At 39.9% G+C, this 21,223-nt stretch overlaps 1 protein-coding gene across 1 annotated transcript in view; it reads right to left on the bottom strand.

Moving 5' to 3' along the window:
* Nucleotides 1-21,223, bottom strand: part of TSHR (thyroid stimulating hormone receptor) — a 136,944-nt gene that overhangs the window by 40,756 nt on the left and 74,965 nt on the right. The window contains exons 4-7 of the mRNA XM_045554681.1: nucleotides 11,639-11,713; nucleotides 9,836-9,910; nucleotides 7,566-7,643; nucleotides 3,499-3,567 (exon numbers count right to left, since the gene is read on the bottom strand). Of these exons, the coding sequence (XP_045410637.1) occupies nucleotides 3,499-3,567; nucleotides 7,566-7,643; nucleotides 9,836-9,910; nucleotides 11,639-11,713 (297 nt within the window). The remainder of the gene's footprint in view (nucleotides 1-3,498; nucleotides 3,568-7,565; nucleotides 7,644-9,835; nucleotides 9,911-11,638; nucleotides 11,714-21,223) is intronic.

A 21,223-nucleotide genomic window follows, 5' to 3' on the forward strand; every position in this document is an offset into this window, starting at 1 on the left:
GCCGCCTGGCACCCTATGGCTCTGCAGCTGTTAGACCTTGGCCCGCACAATTGCTGCTGCCCACCCGCAGTTCGCTGGTACTGGGGGGCAATATTCAGGGACCAATAGGAATCAGACCTGGGGGTCTGGAGCACTCAGGAGTATACAGTAGCTCTTGGGCTGGAGGGCCACCGGAAAGGAAAAAAGAAAAAAAAAGAAAAAAAAAAAAAAAAAAAAGAGAGAGAGAGAGAGAAACAATATGAATAACAAGGAGAATAAAGAGAAAACAAGAATGAAAAGAGAAAGAAAGAAAGAGAGAAATAAAATAAAAAAAAAAAAAAAAAAAAGAGAGAGAGAGAGAGAAACAGTATGAATAACAAGGAGAATAAAGAGAAAACAAGAAAGAAAAGAGAAAGAAAGAAAGAAAGAGGGAAATAAAAAAAAAAAGAAAGAAAAAATCTCGCTTTAATATTTCACACTCGCGGCCCCTCGCCTCGGCGCAGGCCCGCGTCTGTCCCTTTAAGAGATAGGGCTCCTGAGACGCGTCAGAGGCTTAGCTGTGGGAACCAAGATGGCGACCGCGCATCCGCCGGTTGCAGGCGCCCGGGGAGAGCGTTCAGAGCTCGGCAGGCGCCAGGGCCCACAGTAGCTCCCCAGCCGGAGAGCTGCCGTCGGGGCAGGAAAAAGCAAAAAAAGTCCCGCTTTAATATTTCACGCTCGCGGCCCCTCGCTTCAGCTCAGGCCCGCGTCTGTCCCTTTAAGAGGTAGGGCTCCAGAGACGCGTCAGAGGCTTAGCTGTGGGAACCAAGATGGCGACTGCGCATCCGCCGGTTGCAGGCGCCCGGAGAGAGCGTTCAGAGCTCGGCAGGCGCCAGGGCCCACAGTAGCTCCCCAGCCGGAGAGCTGCCGTGGGGGCAGAAAAAAGCAAAAAAAGTCCCGCTTTAATATTTCACGCTCGCGGCCCCTCGCTTCAGCTCAGGCCCGCGTCTGTCCCTTTAAGAGATAGGGCTCCAGAGACGCGTCAGAGGCTTAGCTGTGGGAACCAAGATGGCGACCGCGCATCCGCCGGTTGCAGGCGCCCGGGGAGAGCGTTCAGAGCTCGGCAGGCGCCAGGGCCCACGGCAGCTCCCCAGCCGGAGAGCTGCCGTGGGGGTAAAAAAAAAAGGCAAAAAAGTCCCGCTTTAATATTTCACGCTCCCGGCCCCTGGCCTCGGCTCAGGCCCGCGTCTGTCCCTTTAAGAGATAGGGCGCCGGAGAGCCGCCAGGGTCCAAGCTCTCGCCCGCCTATGTCACCTGTCCTCGGAGCTCCAGGTCTCCCGTGGTGATTCTGCACCGATTTCAGTCAGATCCTTGACCGAGTGGATGTGGGTGTCAGTGGGGAGATCAAGCCGCTTTGCTGTGGGGCTGAACCCGCCCCACTGTCCGGTGAGGCAGGTACGGCCGTCCCGCACTCTGCTGTCTGTTTTCCGTCCCGCACTCTCCAAATTATCTCGGTCTGATTTCCCACTCGCCTCTGTTTTTTACTGTTCCCTGTGTCCGACGGTGATTCTCCGTGGGTTCACCTCACCCTTCCTGTGGAGGAGCAATCCTCCAGTGTTGTGGCAGGTGGAGATCCACGCCTTCCTCTCCGGGAGCACAAATCCAGGAGGTCAGCTCCACTCCGCCATCTTCTCTCCCCCCCAGCAACGGTTCTTGACTTTTGCTCTGCACTGAACTCACCTGGGGAGATTTTAAAATTCTCATTACCCCGGCTACACCCCAAATCTAGGAACTAGTGCTTTCAAAGCTCCTCAGTTGATCCCAATTTGTAGCCAATACTGAGAACTATTGCTCTGTATACCTTTTTATTTATTTTCCCTTGGGTTAAAGGATATATGTGTTTTACCCTTTGATAGATATTTCTTTTTAAAAAATTATTATTTCAGTAGATTTAGGGGCAAAAGTGTTTTTTGTTACATGGATGAATTGTATAGTGGTGAATTCAGGGCATTTAATGTATCTGTCACCAGCATAGTGTGCATTGTACTCAATAGGTGATTTCTGATCCCTTACCCCTCTCCCATCCTCCTCTTCTGTCAGTTTCCAATGCCCATTACACCACTTTATGACCATATATGCCCATCATTTAGTTCCCACTTATAAGTGAGAACATGTGATATTTGTGTTCCCATTCCTGAGATACTTCACTTAGGATAATAGTCTTCGACTCCACCCAAGTTGGTGCAAAAGACATTACTTCATTCTTTTTGATGGCTGAGGTACTCCATGGTATACATGTATATATCTACACCATATATTTTTTTACCCATTCATTAGCTGATGAGCACTTAGATTGATTCCATATCTTTGCAATTGTGACTTGTGCAGTGATAAACATTCGGATGCAAGTCTCTTTTTAATGTGATGGTTTCTTTTCCTTTGGGTGGATACCCAGTAGTGGGATTTCTGGAGGGAATGGCACATCTACTTTATTTCTTTGAGGATTTCCATACTGTTTTCCATAGAGGTTGTACTAATTTCCATCCCCACCACCAGTGTATAAGTGGTCCTTTTTACTGCATGCATGCCAGCATCTATTGTTTTTTGACTTTTTAAATACTCGCTATTCTGACAGGAGTAAGGTGGTATCTTAATCTACATGCAAGCTCTTTTCCGTTCTGAGTCACTGCATATAGTACTTCAAGTGTGCTCCATGAACCAGTAGTATTGAGTTTGTTAGAAATACAGAATCCTGAGACCTACCCCAGGTCTACTGAATTAGAATCCGTATTTTGATAAGATCTCCCAGTTGGTTTGTATGTCCAATAAAGTTTGAGAAGCACTGTACTACCCCACAGATTTAGAATCATAAGGCCTTCATAATTTGTAGTGATCATTTCTGGAATATAAAATAACTATGTATAAAATGTTTAAAGTGAAAAAAATGATGGAATTACAAAACTAAGTAACAAGACACTATCAAAAAATGGACAGGTAAATTTGAAAAAAATAAAAAACCAAATAGAACATCTGAAATAGAAAAAATGTAATTGTTAAAGAAATATTCAAGCGGTGTTACAAAACAAATATTAATACAAAATCTGTTGTTTGCTGTTCTAGCTGTTCTGAGCATTATTTATTTTTTGAAAAGGCAAAAGTTGGATATGGTTTTTCAGCTATTTCTGAGTGAGTCAAATATAAACTGACATCATTCCCAAAAACACATCAGAAAAGACTAAAAGAGAAATCTTACTTCCCGAATAGCTTTGGACTTAAGTAAAGATACCCTTTTATTTCATGTACATTGTAGATGAACATTTACACACACGCACAGATAAAGCTTTGGGATTTAGAATTGAAATTAATGTAAGTGTTCTCTAAAGTAGGCCCTTGTCAAGTTCCTTGACATCGTTTCCAAGTATTGGTCATACTAACTTTGGAATTGGGAGATTCTCTGGTAGAACCTGTCTCTCAACAGAATTCTGACCCATAGGACAGTCCTTCTTGGGGTGGAGGGAGGTGACAGTTTTCATGACTTACACAGCATCCAGCTTTGTCCCATTGAAAGCAAGTCCTTGGATTGAAGTAAAGCCATTGTTGTACAGCTTCCTATAACCAATGGAGAGAGGAGAAATCAGTGACCTGTGAGAAGTGGTGCTGACACTTTTCTGAAAGGTTGGGTTTCCTTTCCTTTCTTCAGTGTCAGAAATGTGCATAAAGGTTTTGCAGTCCCACATATGTGCCCCCCAAGAGAACTTTACAGTACGCCTTGTTTGAGATATAAGATAATATTTCTCAGTTTGAATGTTCATTCTCCAGACTTAGCTCCTAATAAATTTAAGCTGTTTCTCAGAAGTAGATTTACTTTGAGAAACAAAGATTTGCTACCGTTAAGGATTTTAAAAGAATATTCTACATACATTCAGAAAAAGAGTTTTCAGGTAATAGTTAACCCAATGTCAATAGTGGAGGAGGAACTGCAGTTTCTTAAAATGAATATTTTGAAAAAACATTGATTTGAATGTACATGGTTTTTATTTTTCTATTTAAAATGTTATTTAACATTTGCATTTTATCAATCTTTTTTATCCTCAGGACTTATAGATTAAATGCTTGTGGGCTAAATTAAATTGAACCTCATAGACAAATCTATGAAGGTAGACAGACCATGCCCTTTTGTGGAAATTTTAATATTTTAGCTTGTTGCTATGTTTCCGCAACTAATTAACTCATAACAATGATTCCAGGGGGCCAGTCTGAAATGTTAGCACTTCCATTTCCTCGTGAAGTTATTGAGACATGGAGGTGACTTGCTAAATATGCATTGGTCTAAAACTGTTGAGAATTTGGATCTCTGACCCCAAATACAATTCTTCCAACCCATCAAGAGCATACGTCCCTTCTGCAGAAGAAAAAGCCTCAGCCTTGGGAGCTTTGAGCCATATGGGGATGCATAGGGGTTATTGGTGGTTATTTGCACTAAGGTAAGAGAAGACAGCCATGACCACAGTCAGGTACGGCTAGTGGGAACCCCTGTTAGCAATTGTAGGGGAACTTTGAAAACTACAGCAACCTACAACATGTGAACTCTGGCAACACATTACGAAGCACACAGGAGAGTCCAAATTTGGAATTAGACTCTGCCACTTAATAGCTGGATGGTCCTGAGAATTTCTCAACCTCTCTTATACTCACTTTCTTTATCTCTAAAACTATGATAATAATACCTAAGCAAAAGGTTGCTGGGAGGATCAATTAACTCTGTATTTAACAGAGTGTGGCCTGCTTATGAAATGACCACGTTCAAATAAGTATCCTAAAACCTGGATTTATCCTATATACTTGTGGGGAAGTGAGAAATAATCTTATGGTTTTGTTGCTGTTTATGTGTTTTTTTATTTTATTTTTTTATTTGTTTTAAATAATTAGATAGTGGGTTTAATTTCAGCTACTAAGGTGTCCTGGGTGAAGACTACAATATAACAGGAACATAGACAAAGGTTGAAAAAAACTCTAATGGATCAGTTAATTTTTTTCTGAACTAGATAGAGCTCTTTTATGAAGATGTGAGAATTATCCATTTGACATTTTTGTTTTCCCAAACTTTTTGAGAGTCCTGCTCATTAGAAATGTTTTTTTGTTTGAATTTATCTCAGAGATTAAATAAAACTCATAATGAACAAATAGGCCTTGAAAAGGGAAAATAGTGAAGAAAGACAAAAGGATTATAGACTTTGATTGAAAGTGTATCCTACCAGGAATATGGGTACAAACTCTGCTGCTGGAACCTGTATCCTTTCATGTGGATATTTTTGTTAAGCATGAGCTTCAAAAAAGCAAGGACTTTTGTGGAAATGTAGAAAGAATCATCTGAAAAGATAATGAATAACCCATGCCTCCCCTCCTCCACAGCTCAGGAAATGCGAGGTTTCCTCACTCAGATGTTTATTCAATGCCCACGGGGGCCCCTTGCTGTGGCAGGTGTGGGACAGTGAGCTACTTTCACTTGAAAGGCAGCTTGAGATATGCGTCCTTAGAAAAAAGGTGGCGAAAGGTAAAGGTAACGTTCTTTAAAGGAGTTTAGAATGTAAGTGTTTCCTAGTGAGGGGCACTAAATGGCACAATGGAAACCTTCACAGAGAAGGTGAGTGGCCTTGCAGTTTGGGTCTGAGCAGGCTGAGAGCCTGTGTCGTTTCTGCATGGTAAAAAGAAGTGGTGGCTGAGAAGGTGACTCTTGCTGTTTCCAGAGAGTTCTCCCCATGTTGTGAGAAGGGTTAGCTGAAATGCTCCACTTTGGATGGACTCCCAGGAGTTGAAACAGCTTCTCAGGGCTCAAATTGATAGACTTGGAATGGCTTGGAAAACAACCCCTTAGAAGAATTGTGAGGCTTGGATCATCTTTTTGGGGAGAGTAATTCCATCAGGTTTCTATCTGATAAAGACCCCCTGGCTACAGTGTGAGCAGAGAAAGGGAGCTGGAGTGACAGTCCAGGCAAAAAAACTCACCAGCCCTGAACTTGGGCAGTGGCACGGAAAACAGAGAGAAGGGGTCCTTCAGAAGTAGCCTCAACTTGACTTTGAGGCTAATACGATGAGAGAAGAATTTTCTACCAGCTTGGAGAATTAATTTATCCTTTATACCTCTATGAGATCTTCTCCACTAGAATATTTTGTGAATATCCCTGATTAAGCATCTACTTTTGCCCATCTAAAGGGCAGCACCCACTCAAGCTCTGGAAATGATGATGGACAGCAGCACTGTTATCTATTCCACACCCCCTTACAGGAGCTTAATAAGAGTCTGCAGTGACCGAGTGAAAGTGAGTGCCGAGCATGAAAATCCCTTACTGGCACCACTTGTCTAACTCAGTGACCTTGGGAAAGTCACTTAAATTTGCTTAAATCTCGGCTTCTTCTTCTATAGAATGGGGATCCGCAGGTACAAAATATTGTACCATAAGGCCCAAAGGCCAAATCTGGTCCATTGCCTGTTTCTTTCTTTATTTTCTTTTTCTTTTCTTTCTTTCTTTCTTTCTTTTTTTTTTTTTTTTGAAATTTTAATTCATTTTTATAAAATCTGAGCTGCTGAGCTTCAGGGTACAGCAATAGCTCAGGGAAGGCTGGGATTATCTGCTGGTCCCTACCTCCCCAGGTCGGGGAGAAGGAGGTCCATGCCAACAGCCGCAACTCCTCTCAGCTCCCAGGGCGTGGGGGTGGGGTGGGCACAGGGGTAGGGAGGAGCTCCTGAGGCTCAGACACTGCCGGCTTCTGCCTTCTCCCCATTCCCTTCCCCGCAGAGCCTGGCTGGCCTGGGGCAGCGCAGAGGCCCAGAAGCAGGTGGAGGGAGGTGGATGGGGACAGAGCACCAAGGTGGGAGGAACCTAGACCCTCCACTCCTACAGCTCCACACTGAAAACACCTCTGATCCAACAATCCCACAGGGACATATGCGGAGTCCAGGGTCCAAAGGGGCAGGCGCATGAAAGGTGGGCGGGGACAGTGAAGACAACAGCAGGCTCAAGAGGGGAAGTGGCAGAAACTCCCTCCTACCCTTGGGAGATGATGGGGTGACTGATACTGCTGTTGGTGGTCATGGCATTCGGCTCCCATCTGGAAGGCCAACAATGACGGGCAGAAAGAACAGAAGAGGGAGCCCCCACCCCAAGCCCAGCATTGCTTGAACAAAGCTATGAACACACCAGTCCCTCCTACTTCCTAAAAGCTCTGCCTGTTTCTATTAATATGAATAAAATTTTACTGGAACACAGACATGCTCATTAATGCATGTATTGAGTGTGGCTGCTTTCGCCATACATGACAGACCCGAGCAGTTGCTACAAAGGCTGCATGGTCTGTAAAGACTAACTGGCCCTTTATATTAAAAATGTACCAATGAGTGCCATAAGGAAATCCCCTTATCTTGTTACTTAAACCCTTTTGTAGTCTACATTGGACTATCCCATACTCTTCTTTAGTTATATGAAACTCTTTGTAGACTATAGAGTACATATTATAAGGTAATACAGTTCTTGCATGGTCTGCAAAAATATGGCAATGGCCCGAAACAAAATTCACTTGTTGGCAGGAGTTGAAGTGGCAGTACTCACAGTGTCAAGGTTTCATTGCACAGTCCCTGAAAAGCATTCACAGGGATTGTAGTCATGTAAGGGTTGTCTGTAATTTCACTGCAAGAAAGAAGGACAAAAACATGTGATGAAAAAATCCTTTCCTCCTGGAGCTGGGCTCTTGCTGCACATATGCACTTAAACAAGTAACCTGACATGGTATGGCTTGATCATACTTCTTTTTAAGTTTCATTGACCTTTCTTAACCACTGGGGGCTCAGAGGTCTGGTGAGGTGGTGACAGCTGTGCTAGATGGACATGCACCCATAGCCCCAAGTGTATGGTAATAGAGGAAGATTTGGGTGTGGGCTGAGGTCCCTGACTTAATCTTCATCTCAGGAGAAGCAGACAGATCTCTGAGGCTGCTTCTTAATCTGCAACACCTTGTCCATAGCAAGTAGAGTTTTCTACATGCATGGAACCTTTAAGAAGGTCGGGAGACAGTTGTTGTCTGCTTTGTCAAAGATCAGTTGGTTGTAGGTAGACGATTTTATGAGGTCTGTCTGGAAAATATCCAGCTATGTAATATGATAAATAGAGACATGTATTGAAGAAGATATAAGATACAATATACAGGAAACACTGTAGATAGGACAATGACGCCTCAGTCCCCTTCAAAGTAGGCACCTTGGGACCTCACACAGTTCTCCCTGCGTCTCTTAACCTAACCAGTACACATGCAATATTCTCAGGTGTTCTGCTTGTTGCAGGCCTTCCAGAATGTGGATTGCTTTCACAGGTTCTCAGCCATCTTTGAAGCGATTGTGCCACACTTTTGTTTGTGTTGCACTCTTCATCGTTCCTGAAAGCCTTCTGAATCATCCCAATAGTTTTTGTGGAGGAATGTTCAAGCTTTATGCAATATTTGATGCAGATTCGTTGCTCTACTTGCTCAGTCATTTTGCGTGTGATGGCCACACAGTACACATGCTCACTCAACGGTGTCTAGCGCCCCACTGACTAGTACAGTGAAAGCATCATTGTTCACGCATGTGCATTCCAGGCCACTCTCCTTGGCTGCCAGGTTACATCGATGTCACCCAAACCGTTCTCATTATGTTAACAATGGCTGGATACTTTTTGGACAGACCTCGTATATCTGGGTTCTCTGTTCTGTTCCATTGGTCTATGTTTATATTTTTGTACTAGTAACATGCTGTTTTGGTTACTATAGCCTTGTAGTATAGTTTGAAGTCTGGATTTCATTTCATGATGATTACTAACATGTTCTCCATGTGCCAAACTCTGCTAGACAGATACTCCTGGAGAACCTTTCTATGACAATCTAGTTCATGGAAGACTACTTATATTTTGAACTGAGCTCTTCTGCAGCAAAGAAGCATGATTTTTTTTCCCTAGCAAAACTAATAGTTCAAAGCCTATCACTCCATCTTTTGCTGACTCTGTAGTGCAAACTCAACTTATAATTCTCTCTGCATATATCCTTTCACTCCTGTATAATTAGGGAAGGCAACTGGCTTGTGTCACAGGTTTTGGAAAAAAGCACATGGCCTTCAATCAGAAGTCACAGGAAGTAGTTTGAACACTACTCCAAAGTGCTCCTTGGGACCCTGCTGAGACAAAAGCACTTAGGTTTTCTATTTCTCAGTTTCCTTTTTGTAAATGAAAAGGCAATAACTTCCTTTTTTACTTTATAAGGCATTTGAGTGGATCAAATGTGATGCATAGGAAAGTGTTTGCAAAGCTACTAAAAACGACATGTGAAATAAGGTATTGTTATCACCAAATGTTCCTTCTATTTGATCGTTCCCATCAGCAAACATTCCGTGATTTCCTCCATTAAAACACACACAGACACACACACACACACACACACACACACACACACACACACACACACAAAATCTTTTTTCCTGACCCAATATCCTCCAACTACTGAGATATTTTCTGCTCCGTTTTAATAGCAAAACTTCTCACAAGAGTTTGTTATGGTTGCTTTCTCTAATTCTCCCCCTCCAATTCTCTCTGGAGCCCTCTCCAACCAGACTTCCCTAGCCCCATCCCTCCACTGGAACTCTTCTTGTCAGAATCATTGGTGCCCCACATTACTAAACCCAATGGCCATTCCTCAGTCCTTGCCTTACATCACCCATCAGTGCAGTCACAAGTGACCACTGCTCCCTCCTTGAAACAATTGCTTTCCTCGGCTTCAAGCAACCTCCATGGCTGCCTCCTAGTCTCTGTCAGTGGTGAACAGAGTATTGCCAAACATTGCATGTGTGCATACTTACAGTATAAAGAATATATCAGTGGAATAAACTTTGGTCAGGTCAGGGAATATTTTAAGTCCAGTGTTGAAAATGCCACTAAATTAATGAAAAAAAAGAAAAAAAGGGGCAGAATTTAGGTAAGAAAATCAACAGGAGTAGAATAATGTATTAATATTAAATATTTTGCCAAGAATGACCTGAAAGTGCCATTGCAGCAGTACCATTTTAAAAATATGTGCAGAAAAAGAGGAGAACCAGTCAAAGGCAACATCTTTACCTTCCAAATTTTATGCCATACAGGGAAAAACGTCAAGATTAAAAGATGTGCATGAAACAGCATGCTCAGGGTCCTGATGGCTTTCAGATTTAGTTGGTTTAACATTTGTTGCAGCTACTAAAGTATAGGTAATGGAAGCAGAAATGTTGTTTGAGAGGCTTGGCATGTCATAGGGTAAGACCTAGATAATACCCAGCAATGCTTTAGAGAAAGTCTTCTAGTAGAAAAACTCTAGTTCCATTGATAGATTTTCTAAGGCAAATTCAGACTTGACTCCTTTTAGTGGGGAAGGCACAGGATATGGAGAAGCAGCAGGAGCCAGAGGCCTCAAAATGAACAAATGGGATATGCTAGATAACAAAGGAGACAGGTGAGAATCCATAAGGTATATTTGAAGTACAGTGAACAAACCAGTTTAAATGCAATAGGAGTTCACATGGAAGACTAGGGGAAAAAGCCCAAGAGTCAAGTGGGAGCCATATACTTGGACCAGGACCTCTCTATTCTTCAAAACCCCCAACAAGTGCTTCTTTTTGACATATGCTCTAGTTACTTGAACCCCCAAACTCTTCTTGAAGGCAAAGACAATGTCTTAGAATCCTGTGCGTTCCCCACAGAACTCTGTACATACTAGGGGATCATCACATCAAAGAGTTACTGATTGATTTGAAACTCAAAGTCCATAAGAAGAACAATTGCTCTCCTCATTCCACAAGTTTTCATTGCACCCCAGATATCCCATCTTCAACTACATACCTCATCAATATCGTCTATTCTCCTGGCATCTCCCACTGCCACCTCTTCAATATGCAACTATTTTTAGTTCCCCAAATAAGCCATGTGGTTCCATACCTCTGTGTCTTTATCATGCTATTCCATCCAGTTGTATTTCTCTTCTACCCCTCCACCTTCTTTTCCTGGATAACTTCTATTCATCCTTAAAGACTTATCTCATAAAATATCTATGGATATGTATTTTAAAGGCCTGGATGAAAATGAACTGAAATGTTAATAGTGATTATTACTGGGTATTGGGTTTAAAGTTGGCTTTTATTTTCTTCTTCATACCATTTTTGTTTTCTAATTTTTACAATGCATATAAGGAAGATTCTTCTAGCTGGTGTCTAGAGAGCCTGAGGCCACATATACCCATCCACTGAACAAATTTTTACTGAGCTCTGTGCTAAGCAGTAAAGATGTAACAGAGAACAAAAATCTTATCCCTGTTCTCATGGAACTGACAGCATATATATATATATGTGTGTGTGTGTGTGTGTGTGTGTGTGTGTATATATATATATATATATATATATATATGCAGGTCTCTGGTCCCAGCACTATGTGCTGACTTTTGATTAGGTTTTAAAAATGTGGACCATTTCACTTGATACATTGCCCCCAACCCAGGTCATACACCATTAAAATGACCCTGGACCACATCATGCTAGAGAGATTCCTAGCAGACAACAGCATTGAAATGTGCCCCCCCAAAAAAGAAAAAGGAAAAGAAAAGAAGAAAGTGGGATGGGAGGGGAGTTAATACTTACAGGAACTTTAGGAGGGGGAGCTCTTTGAGGGCATCAGGCTCTATGTAAGTTAAGCTTCTGGTATTCCGAATTTCTCTGTACAAATTACAAGGAACACATTACCATCCTACATCCATTTCTAGATAAAACAACATAAATTAGGTTTAACAAATGTTCCTGAGAAGAACATGCATTTACATTATGCCATGGGGACTGTTGCTGCCAGGAGTCAGTCCCGTCAACAGCAAACTACTCCCGGCCCCTCACAGGGACATATACAATGGCTGTTCAGATCTCTTGCATCATTGACTTGGTTCCAGTCCATTTGAACTTATAGGCTTTCTCTTAATTTATAGTTTCAGAGTTTTTTTCCCTTTTAGATTTAGATAGAAAAGAAAAACCACTCTAATGGTTTGGTAAGGAGTTGAGGACAAATATCTTTATTATTAAATATTAACAATAGCAAATCTCCTGGACAAGATAATGAGCACTGGAGTGGGAGGTTGAGTGAATTATATGATTGCTGACAGCAAGATGGGCAGTGAGGCTCTTCCTTCTGTCACTGCTATTTCAGATGTAGTGGAGGTGGTGAGTATTCAGAGTTCACTTGGGTTTACTTTGTAACTTCAGCAATTTAAGATTCTTCTGCATATGTGGTATGATATCATGTATGTCTGTAACCTACACACTTAGGTTTATATACATGCTGATCAAGAATATACAGTTTGCATTAGTGAAATTAGTGATTGTTAGAAATGGACTCTCACCAGTAAAAGTAAATGTATTCAACATAGGTAGATTGGCTAAAAGAATTTAAAGGCATTCCCTATACTTACATGAAGAGTATATAAGAACCCAGTGAGACCTGTAGGCTTTCTCCTTAGGGATGGTATCTGAGGCTTTATTCCTGAAGGGACCTGTGTCCAGTCATTAGTCGTGCCAATCAGAAAGCTTAGAATCTGACCTTTGCAATTTTTAATCAGTTTTATTGAAGAAGAATTCGACTTCCATGAAATTCATGCCTTGTAGGTATACAGTTCAATGGTTTCTAGTAAATATACAGAATTGTGCAACCATCATCACAGTTTCAGAACATTTCTATCAATGAGAAAAGTGGCCACATGCCTGTTTACGGCTAATCCCCACTCCCTCTCTCATGCCTAGAAGCCACTGATGTGTTTTCTGTCTATTAATCTGCCTTATCTGGACATTTCACATAAATGGAATCATATAATAGGTAGTCTTTTGTGTCTGTTTTCTGTAAGTCAGTGTGATGCCTGTGAGGTCCATCCACGTTGTAGTGTGAATCAGTAGTTTGCTCCTTTTTATTGCTGAATTGTTAGATGGGCCTGAGATAGAACCTTGGCTTTGCCACTTCTTGCTGCATGACCTTGGAAAACATTCTTGACCTCTTTGAGCTAGTTTCCTCTTCTATAAAATAGGAACAATAACAGCACCTGTTTCATGGCACTTTTGTGAGGATTAAATAATATCTCTAAGGGATTTTATATGTGGCCTTCACACAGTGAGGGTTCTATAAATAATGGTTTTATTATTGTTATTTTCATGAGTGGAATAAAAACTAGAATGGACATCGGGGACTTGGGGATGGAGGTGTTGCAATGTCCTTGCAAAATTAAAAATAAAAGCCTGCTAGATTAGGTATTTTGACTAAGGACATTGAATATGAAACAGACCTTAGAAAAGAAAAGATGGAATCAACTCTGAGAACAGAAACCATCTACTCTTCCTCCTCCTTACACACACAGCTTACTGTTTATATTAATAGTAATATACCATTACTGGTCCATTGTCTTCATTCATATAAGTTTACTATTCCAGGAGATTCTTGCCTAGGCAAATAACTTTATTGTTCATTACAGAAACTTTTTGAAAGAAAATCCCCATCAATGCTTCAATAGAAAGCAACAACAGTTTACATTCCAAGACTCTTAGAACCCCTCACTTCAAAATCCTCACCTTGCTAATCCTAAACTATTATGTCATGATTCTTACCCAACCAAGACCCTGCGTGGGAAGACCCCATTTAAACCAATCTTTACATTTCATCCTGTTTTAAAACTGAAAGCCCTGTGTCCTTGGAATTACCACTGTCCTGAGCAAGCTGAGACAGTTGGCCATCCTACTCCAAAATCTCATAAGTATCCCACCTTGCCCTTCCTCAGACTATCAGTCTCTGCCAAGGTGATTCTCTCTTTTCAAGGTGAGCAATGAATTTGTCAGAGTTTTCCATTTGGGTGGGAGAGTTTGAGCTTCCATCAGAGATTAACAAATGTAAACAAGTTAGGAGAGTTTGGAAGTTGAGTGTGGTGGTTTTTAGTCTGGAAAATTGCTCCATGAGGGAGTATTGTCGAACAAGTAGTCTTGAGTCAGTGGCCCAAGAGAATGTCACAATGAAAGGGAATGCAACCCACCTTGGTCAGATTCAAAGGTAGAGAATAAAATGGAAATAAAACACTGTCACTCGTAAGAATTGATTAAACAAGGCAGACAACTTACATGGAGGCTGGAAGAGAAGAAGGAGGTACGAGAGCCACAAGGAAAGAGGAGGAAACACAAAAGAGGAGATGGACTTCTAGGGCCAAATGCAAGAGGAAAAAAATAGAAAGATGAACAAGAGATACCTCAAGAGAACAGCAGGAAAAAAAGCCGCTTTTTGAGGTACAAAGACAGCTCAACACTTGATCACAAGTGACTCAAAAAAAATCTCTCCTGATCCAAAGAAAGGTTGGCATGGTCATAGATTGCCAGTGGCTTAGCTAAATGGAGAGAGATAATATTAGAAGCAAATGCAGCTAGTATAATCTTTTTGAAAATAGGAAGAAAGGAGGGGTGGAGGTAAGTACCAAAGAACCTTCAACTGGAGAAGGGTGAAAGAGGAGTCCAAATTTGAATGAGTTATAAGTATGCCTTGTAGGATGAATTTGAATTACATAATTTTAAGTTAGGCAATTACAGCCTGACTGTGCAGGAGGCTAGCTATGCTGCCAGAAAGCTGGGGACATGGAAAGAAAAGCTGTATGTGATTCAGCACAGCAGGTTGGAATTTGGACAAGAGCTGTGCCTGGATCTCTCAGCAACTACATGAAGGAGGGCTGCTCGGCCGCCCCTGCTGTCCACCCAGTACTGTTCCATGAGCAAGAAATAAACTTCACTCATCTTCAGGCTGTTACACGTGTGTATGTTTGTCTATATCTTATAGTGATTTGCCTATGCAAACTAATACAATAAGCATAAATAAAATTCTTAAAACAGGATACACTGTTCATAGTGGTCATATCTAGGACATAGGTTTAAAGGTGAGGAATGTGCAATTTTCACTTTATTTTATCTTGATCAAAAGAAGGAAAAGAATAACAAAAGAGATACAAAAAACAACCCAGACTTTTTTTAAAAAAAGCAAAGAAATATACTGTATCCAAAAATATCTTTAAAATTTGCAGTGCCAGGTAGGCTGCTTAAATACGCTCTTTTATGATGTCAGGCTATTTTTCCTTGTTGGGGAAGTATGTGAGGCTCTTAACACTTACTGATTAGAAAAGTCCAGCCTTGAAAGATGAAAGGATAAAAAGAGACTGGGTGTATTTCTTATCACCTGGGATGGTTCTGCCAGTGAGGAAAGGAGAGAACTGACTTCATGTGAAGCAGGTCATGATCCTCCTCATTTTGCAGGCAAAACAATGGAGACACAAAGGTTAAGTGACTAATCTCTCAACTAAGTGACAGTTGAGAGACAACACTGGGCCTTAATCTAGGACTTCTAACGTTAGATACAGTCTTTTTTTTTTTTTTCTTTAAATGATGTTTCAAGGAGATCATCCATCAGAACTAAAAAGAAATTTAAATACTCACTGTTGTTAACTCTCTTTCATTGGATTTCACATATTAATAAAATGGACATGAAGATGGAAAGTATAACGTTGATGTCCAGTGTACAGGTTTTCACAGTTCATCAGATCAATAATTTGTATACATTAGATTTATTTAATCATATGTTTTATATTCTAGATCTTTCCCCCTTCTTCTAAGAAGCATTTGTTAATTCCTAGTAAGAGCCAAGAACGAGCAATTGGCTTGCCCCGTACAATCAGCACTGTGGCAGGCACTCAGTATCTGAGTGAAAACCCCAAATAGCATGGAGAATCAGCAGGGTGAGGGAAGGGAGTTCTCAGGTGAGGGGAAGAGGAACAAAAGAAGGGGAAATAAAGGCTTAAGTTCTTCTACTATTAAGGAACTTTCCAGCCAATGATTTCCTTCCATTGTTCTACTGTCCCCTCTTCCCCTTTCAATTATTCATTAGGCATTGGATCATGGCATTTTACTGTGATCCTCAACCTTAGAGGTATTTGTCCACACTCTAAGCCTCCCCAGTTCATGCGTGAAAAGCACATGAAGCTGGAAAACAATTTGAGGCAATAAGGAAGCTGATTTGGCATGTCACCTACAAAGCTAGGTGGGGCTGAGGGAGATGAGAAAGCTTCAGACCAGCACATGGCAAGGAGACTGAGACTGAGTTATCTGGAGAGAAGAGAAGCTCCCCCAGCCAGCATAATTTCACTTTTATTAATAAGAAATATACATGCAATACTGTGTAAGAGTACGTTATGTAAAACAAGAAACTGAAGAAGAATATTAGCCAAAAACCTAGCGGTCAGCCAGTCCCCAGCTTCTTTTCAATTCTTGCTTCAATTTGATTTTCAGTTTTCTCTGGTATGTTTTTAGACGCCTATAGTTTAAAAAAATAGGAGGCAGGCCACTTTGACTTTGACTAGGTCTGCTTGCTCTAGTGAGTAGAGTGGGGAGATTAATTAAAATTAAATGAATAATTAATTATTGGACGTCTGTTACGTACAACTTTACTAAGTGCTCTGGGAGGTATAAAGAACTAGTTACTAATTATTTATCTGCTTTAGAAACAAGATGTATATATATTGGCAAAACCATAATTTTGTTACTTTAAATGCTGTACAGTACCAGATGAACACTGAGACCAATAAACCCTAACAGATTCTATCACATAATAATAAATCACTGATGTATTTTAACATCAAGTATTAATTTCAAGTTTAATGCCTATTGAAGGAAACCTTAATTTTTAAAAAGTTTCTTTTATCCGACTACAAAGGTAATATATATTCATTGTAAAAACTTTTAAAAACATTCTCAGAAAAATGAAATAAAATCTCCCATTATTTCATGATCCAGAGAAAGTTTTTCTCTCCCTGTTAAGTACATCTTGTTTTTTAAATGACATTATGACAAAAGCATTCCCTATGTGATTAAATTGTCTGTGACAACAGACTTAATGGTTGCACAGCATTTCATATTTCATCATTCTCCTAACCAGGCATTTGAGTTAGTTTCCAAATTTTTGCTATTATACATTAAAACTGGGACAAATGGCTTTTTATGCTAACTTTTTCTCATTCTGTTTATTTTCTTAGGGAAAATTTATAGAAGTGGAATTACTGGGTCAAAAAGCAATAAGTCTGTCAAATGTCTTAGTATATAATAGAGCCTTAGCTTCTAAAGTCCTGATGTTTAGACTGGTACTTTTCATAATCTATAAATTCACAGAATAAATTATCTCCTATGTTATCACAGATTTTCAATGAGAGAAGCTTACCTATTCTACTTTGATAATTATCAATAAATTATTCATCACTATCTTTTTTTATGTAACTGAAGGAAAAAAATAATCTATAACTAAAAGGCGATATTCATGATTTGTGGCATCTTTTCATTTGTTGAGGAATTAAAATAATAGATATTAATTCAAGGAGAATTTATAAATATAAAGATTTTTGAAGCAGACTGAGGAAAATTTAAATTTATCAGCAGGTTTCTACTAGAAATAGAAGAACATTATAAAATAGATTCTCTAAATTGCCTGGCAGATGCATACAGCTACTTTCACAATTATTTAATGATTGGTGCTACTAAGACTGGTAATCTTGAAACCTCTGATGAATCTACTTGATTCAATTTAGTAAATCATTTCAATTGTCTTATACTGTCTGCCATAAATCACACATTTTACCTATCCTATTTGTAGAATTTTTATTTACTTTTGATTAAAAAATCCACATAAAAGTAAAAATGTTTTTCTGAGGGCATCATTTTCTTTAACTATTGCAGCTTTTAACTAAAGAGATATTATGACATTGCATTGGTTTTGAGGGTAGACACTCTAAGGTTAAAATTCTGACTCTGAAATTTCTTAGCTGAGTAAACTTGGACAAGTGCCCTGCAAGGTGTGTATTACCATCTTCATTTGACATAGTGGAAATGTAGGCTTAGAGAAATTAAGTAGGACAGTGTGTGTGAAGCACTTTTAGTAGTGTGCTGGCCCATAAAAGGCATTCAGAAATTGGTAGCTATTATTAATAAGAGTAATGACAGCAGCAATCTGTGTGTTACTGGCTTCTGTATAGTGGAAATAAAATAGAAGATGGAAGTTGTCCAGTGTTTCATCATTTCGTAGGTATAAATATTCATCAGATATACAATTTTGGGTCCAAACTGTTTGTTTGCTGAAATTAAAACCCAGGAGAACTGATTTGTATCCACTGAGGACCCTAGGTAACTTACAAAGAAACCTTCCATTCTTGTACTTTTTTCTTACAAATCCTCCATGTCTTTTACCCATTGTTAACTGATAAATAATTGCTTATCTCTTCTGGCTACTCATAACAAATTACTCAGACTGGGTGGCTAAAATAACAACCATTTTATTATAGCTCATAATTTTGTAGATTGGGATTTTAGGCAATGCTAAACGGGGTGATTCTTCTGGTCCATGCAGCATCCACTGGGATCACTGGGTGGTATTTAGCTGGTAACTGGACCAATCTGGGGAGCCCAAGGTAGTGTGCTTCTATGCCTGGCTCTTTGATGGGAATTGCTAGAAGGCTAGGCCAGTTGGGCCTTATTGATTTCTATGTAATCTCAGGGCCTCCCACATGGTCTCTCTATCTGTAGTTGGACATCTTGCATGGTAATTCAGGGCTCCAAGCGTCTAAAGTGAAAGCTGCCAGTTCTCTTACAGGTTGAGCCTGGAACTGGCACAGTATCACTTCTAACACAGTCTATTGAAATATTTGACAAAAATTTCAAATTTGAACAAAACCAGCAGTCCATAGATCCAGGAAGTTCAGCAAACTCCAAGCAGGTTAAATACAAAGAAAATCTCACCTAGGCATAGTATAATCAAACAATTGAAAAGTAAAGATATAAAGAAAGTTTTAAAAGCAGCCAGAGAACAAAGATTACATTACCAACTGGAGAATAATAAGAATACAGCTGACTACCATCAGAAATAAAGGAGGCCAGGAGATATTGAAGGATATTTTCAAAGGGCCGAAACAAAAATGGCTTTGCTAGAATTCTATGATATTTTAGCAAAAACATTTTTCAAACATAAGGTAAAATCTATTTTCAGATAAATGAAAGCTGACAAAATGTGTTCCCAGCAGAATCACATTAAAATGCTAAAAGAAACTCTTTGGGCTAAAAAGAAATAATTGGATCTACAGGAGGGAATGACCAATGGAAACATTAAATATGTGAGTATATACAAAGGACTATTTTTTCTTTACTTGAATTATGTACAAATTAATTAAATCTTTAAAGTAAAAATAACAGTGTATTGTGAGGTTCACAGTATATATAGAAATAACATATATGGGCTGGGCATGGTGGTTCATGCCTGTAATCCCAGCACTTTGGGAGGCTGAGACAGGAGGATCACTTGAGGCCAGGAGTTCAAGACCAGCCTGGGCAACGTAGCAAGAGCCGTGTCTCCACCAAAAAAAAAAAAAAAAAACAAGAAAGAAAAAAAGAAAAACAAATTAGTTGGGTATGGTGACATCGGGCTGTAGTCCCAGCTACTCTGGAGGCTGAGGCAGGAGTATCACTTGAGCCCAGGAGTTAGAAGCTGTAGTGAGCTATGATCAGCCACTGCACTCCAGCCTGGGTGACAGAACAAGATTCTATTTCTAAAAATAAATAAATTAAGTGAAATATATGACAATGATAGCGTGAAAGATGCGAGGGGGTAAATGAAATTTTATCTTCAAAAGGTTCTTACATGATATGTGGAGTGGTACAATATTATTTCTCAGTAGACTGTGATACGTGAAAGATACATATTGTAATCTCTTGCATAATCCTAAAAAAATTCAAAGAGCTAAAAAGCCAATAGAGGAGATAAAATAGAATACTGGAAAACAAAGACAAAAGCAAAAACAACTTGGTTAATCCAAAAGAAGACAAAGGAGGAATAAAGGAAGAAAAAAGAGACAGAAAACAAATTGGAAAATGGTAGACCTAAATCCAACCATATCAATAATTATAATAAATGTGAAAAATTGAGTACTCTAGCAAAAAAGCAGAAATTTTCAGGCTGGATATAAAAGCAAGGTCCAATGATGTGATGTTTACATGAAATGCACTTTAAATACTGTGACAGAGTTATTGAACCTCAATTTCTTTTGACTATAAAATAATGGTAACCATTTCAGAGAATTGTGAGGATTGAGCACGCACGTTAAATAATTAACATAGTGCTTGGGACATAGTAAGTGCTCAATTAAGGATATTAATAGCTAAACACATACGTATGTGTATGTATGTATACATGCATATACTAGATGTTCTGTCAATCATATTTTTCATAAATTCAGAATAGCCTACTCTTCCAATTCATTTTAAGAATGCACGTTTAGAGTTTATCTAATTGTTCCTTTTTTCTTGTTTTTAGTTTGACTGTTTTCTGCACTGTTTGGTGTGGGTGAATGGCACATAAAACACACTGCCTCATAGAGACATTATTATCAAACATTTGTGTTGTTACCACAAATTTTACTAAGTTCTATAAAACAAAAATAAAGGATTTAAAGATAGATTCAAATTTAGATGCAGGAGTGGGAGTCAAGCGTATGTATCTCTGTGTGAGTAATATTTAGGCTGAAAAAATAATCAGTAGAGTTAACCAGGTAAGAGAGAGGAAAATAACTTTCTAGACAGGCAAAGGCATGTGAAGGTCCTGAGGGGGGAAGATCTTGGACTGTTCAAGGAACCCAAGAACACAGGCATGCAGGAATGGAGCAAATGAGGACAGAGGTGGGCAGGGGCCAGCTGAACTCCTGGGCCTGGAAGTTTATGTTAAGTTCATTGGATTTTACCCAAGAAAAATCACTCTGTCTGCTGTGCAGATAATGAATTAAAGGAGGTCAAAATTGGAAAGACCAGTTAAGCTCTAAAATTATCGTAGTGCAAGCATAAGATGGTGGTGGCTTAGGTAAAAGCGGTAGCAGTGAAAAGGAAAAGGATACATGAAAGGGTGAATGAACGACCCAAAGGACACATTTCACACACAGGCTATGTGGGAGCAACATGGCTGGTTTATTTACCCGGGTGCAGGTGGGCTGAGTCTGAAAAGAGAGTCAGTACAGAAGGGGGTTTAGTGAGGGTTTTTATAAACAGGGATAGCTGACCCGCACCCACCTGCCCTGTTCAGTTCTTTGTTTCTGGGCCAAACTGGCAGGTGCAGAATTGCTTCCTGCTTTGTGTAGCAGAGGACGG

Source organism: Lemur catta, chromosome 1 (genome assembly GCF_020740605.2).
Source record: "Lemur catta isolate mLemCat1 chromosome 1, mLemCat1.pri, whole genome shotgun sequence".
Taxonomy (NCBI): Eukaryota; Metazoa; Chordata; class Mammalia; order Primates; family Lemuridae; genus Lemur; species Lemur catta.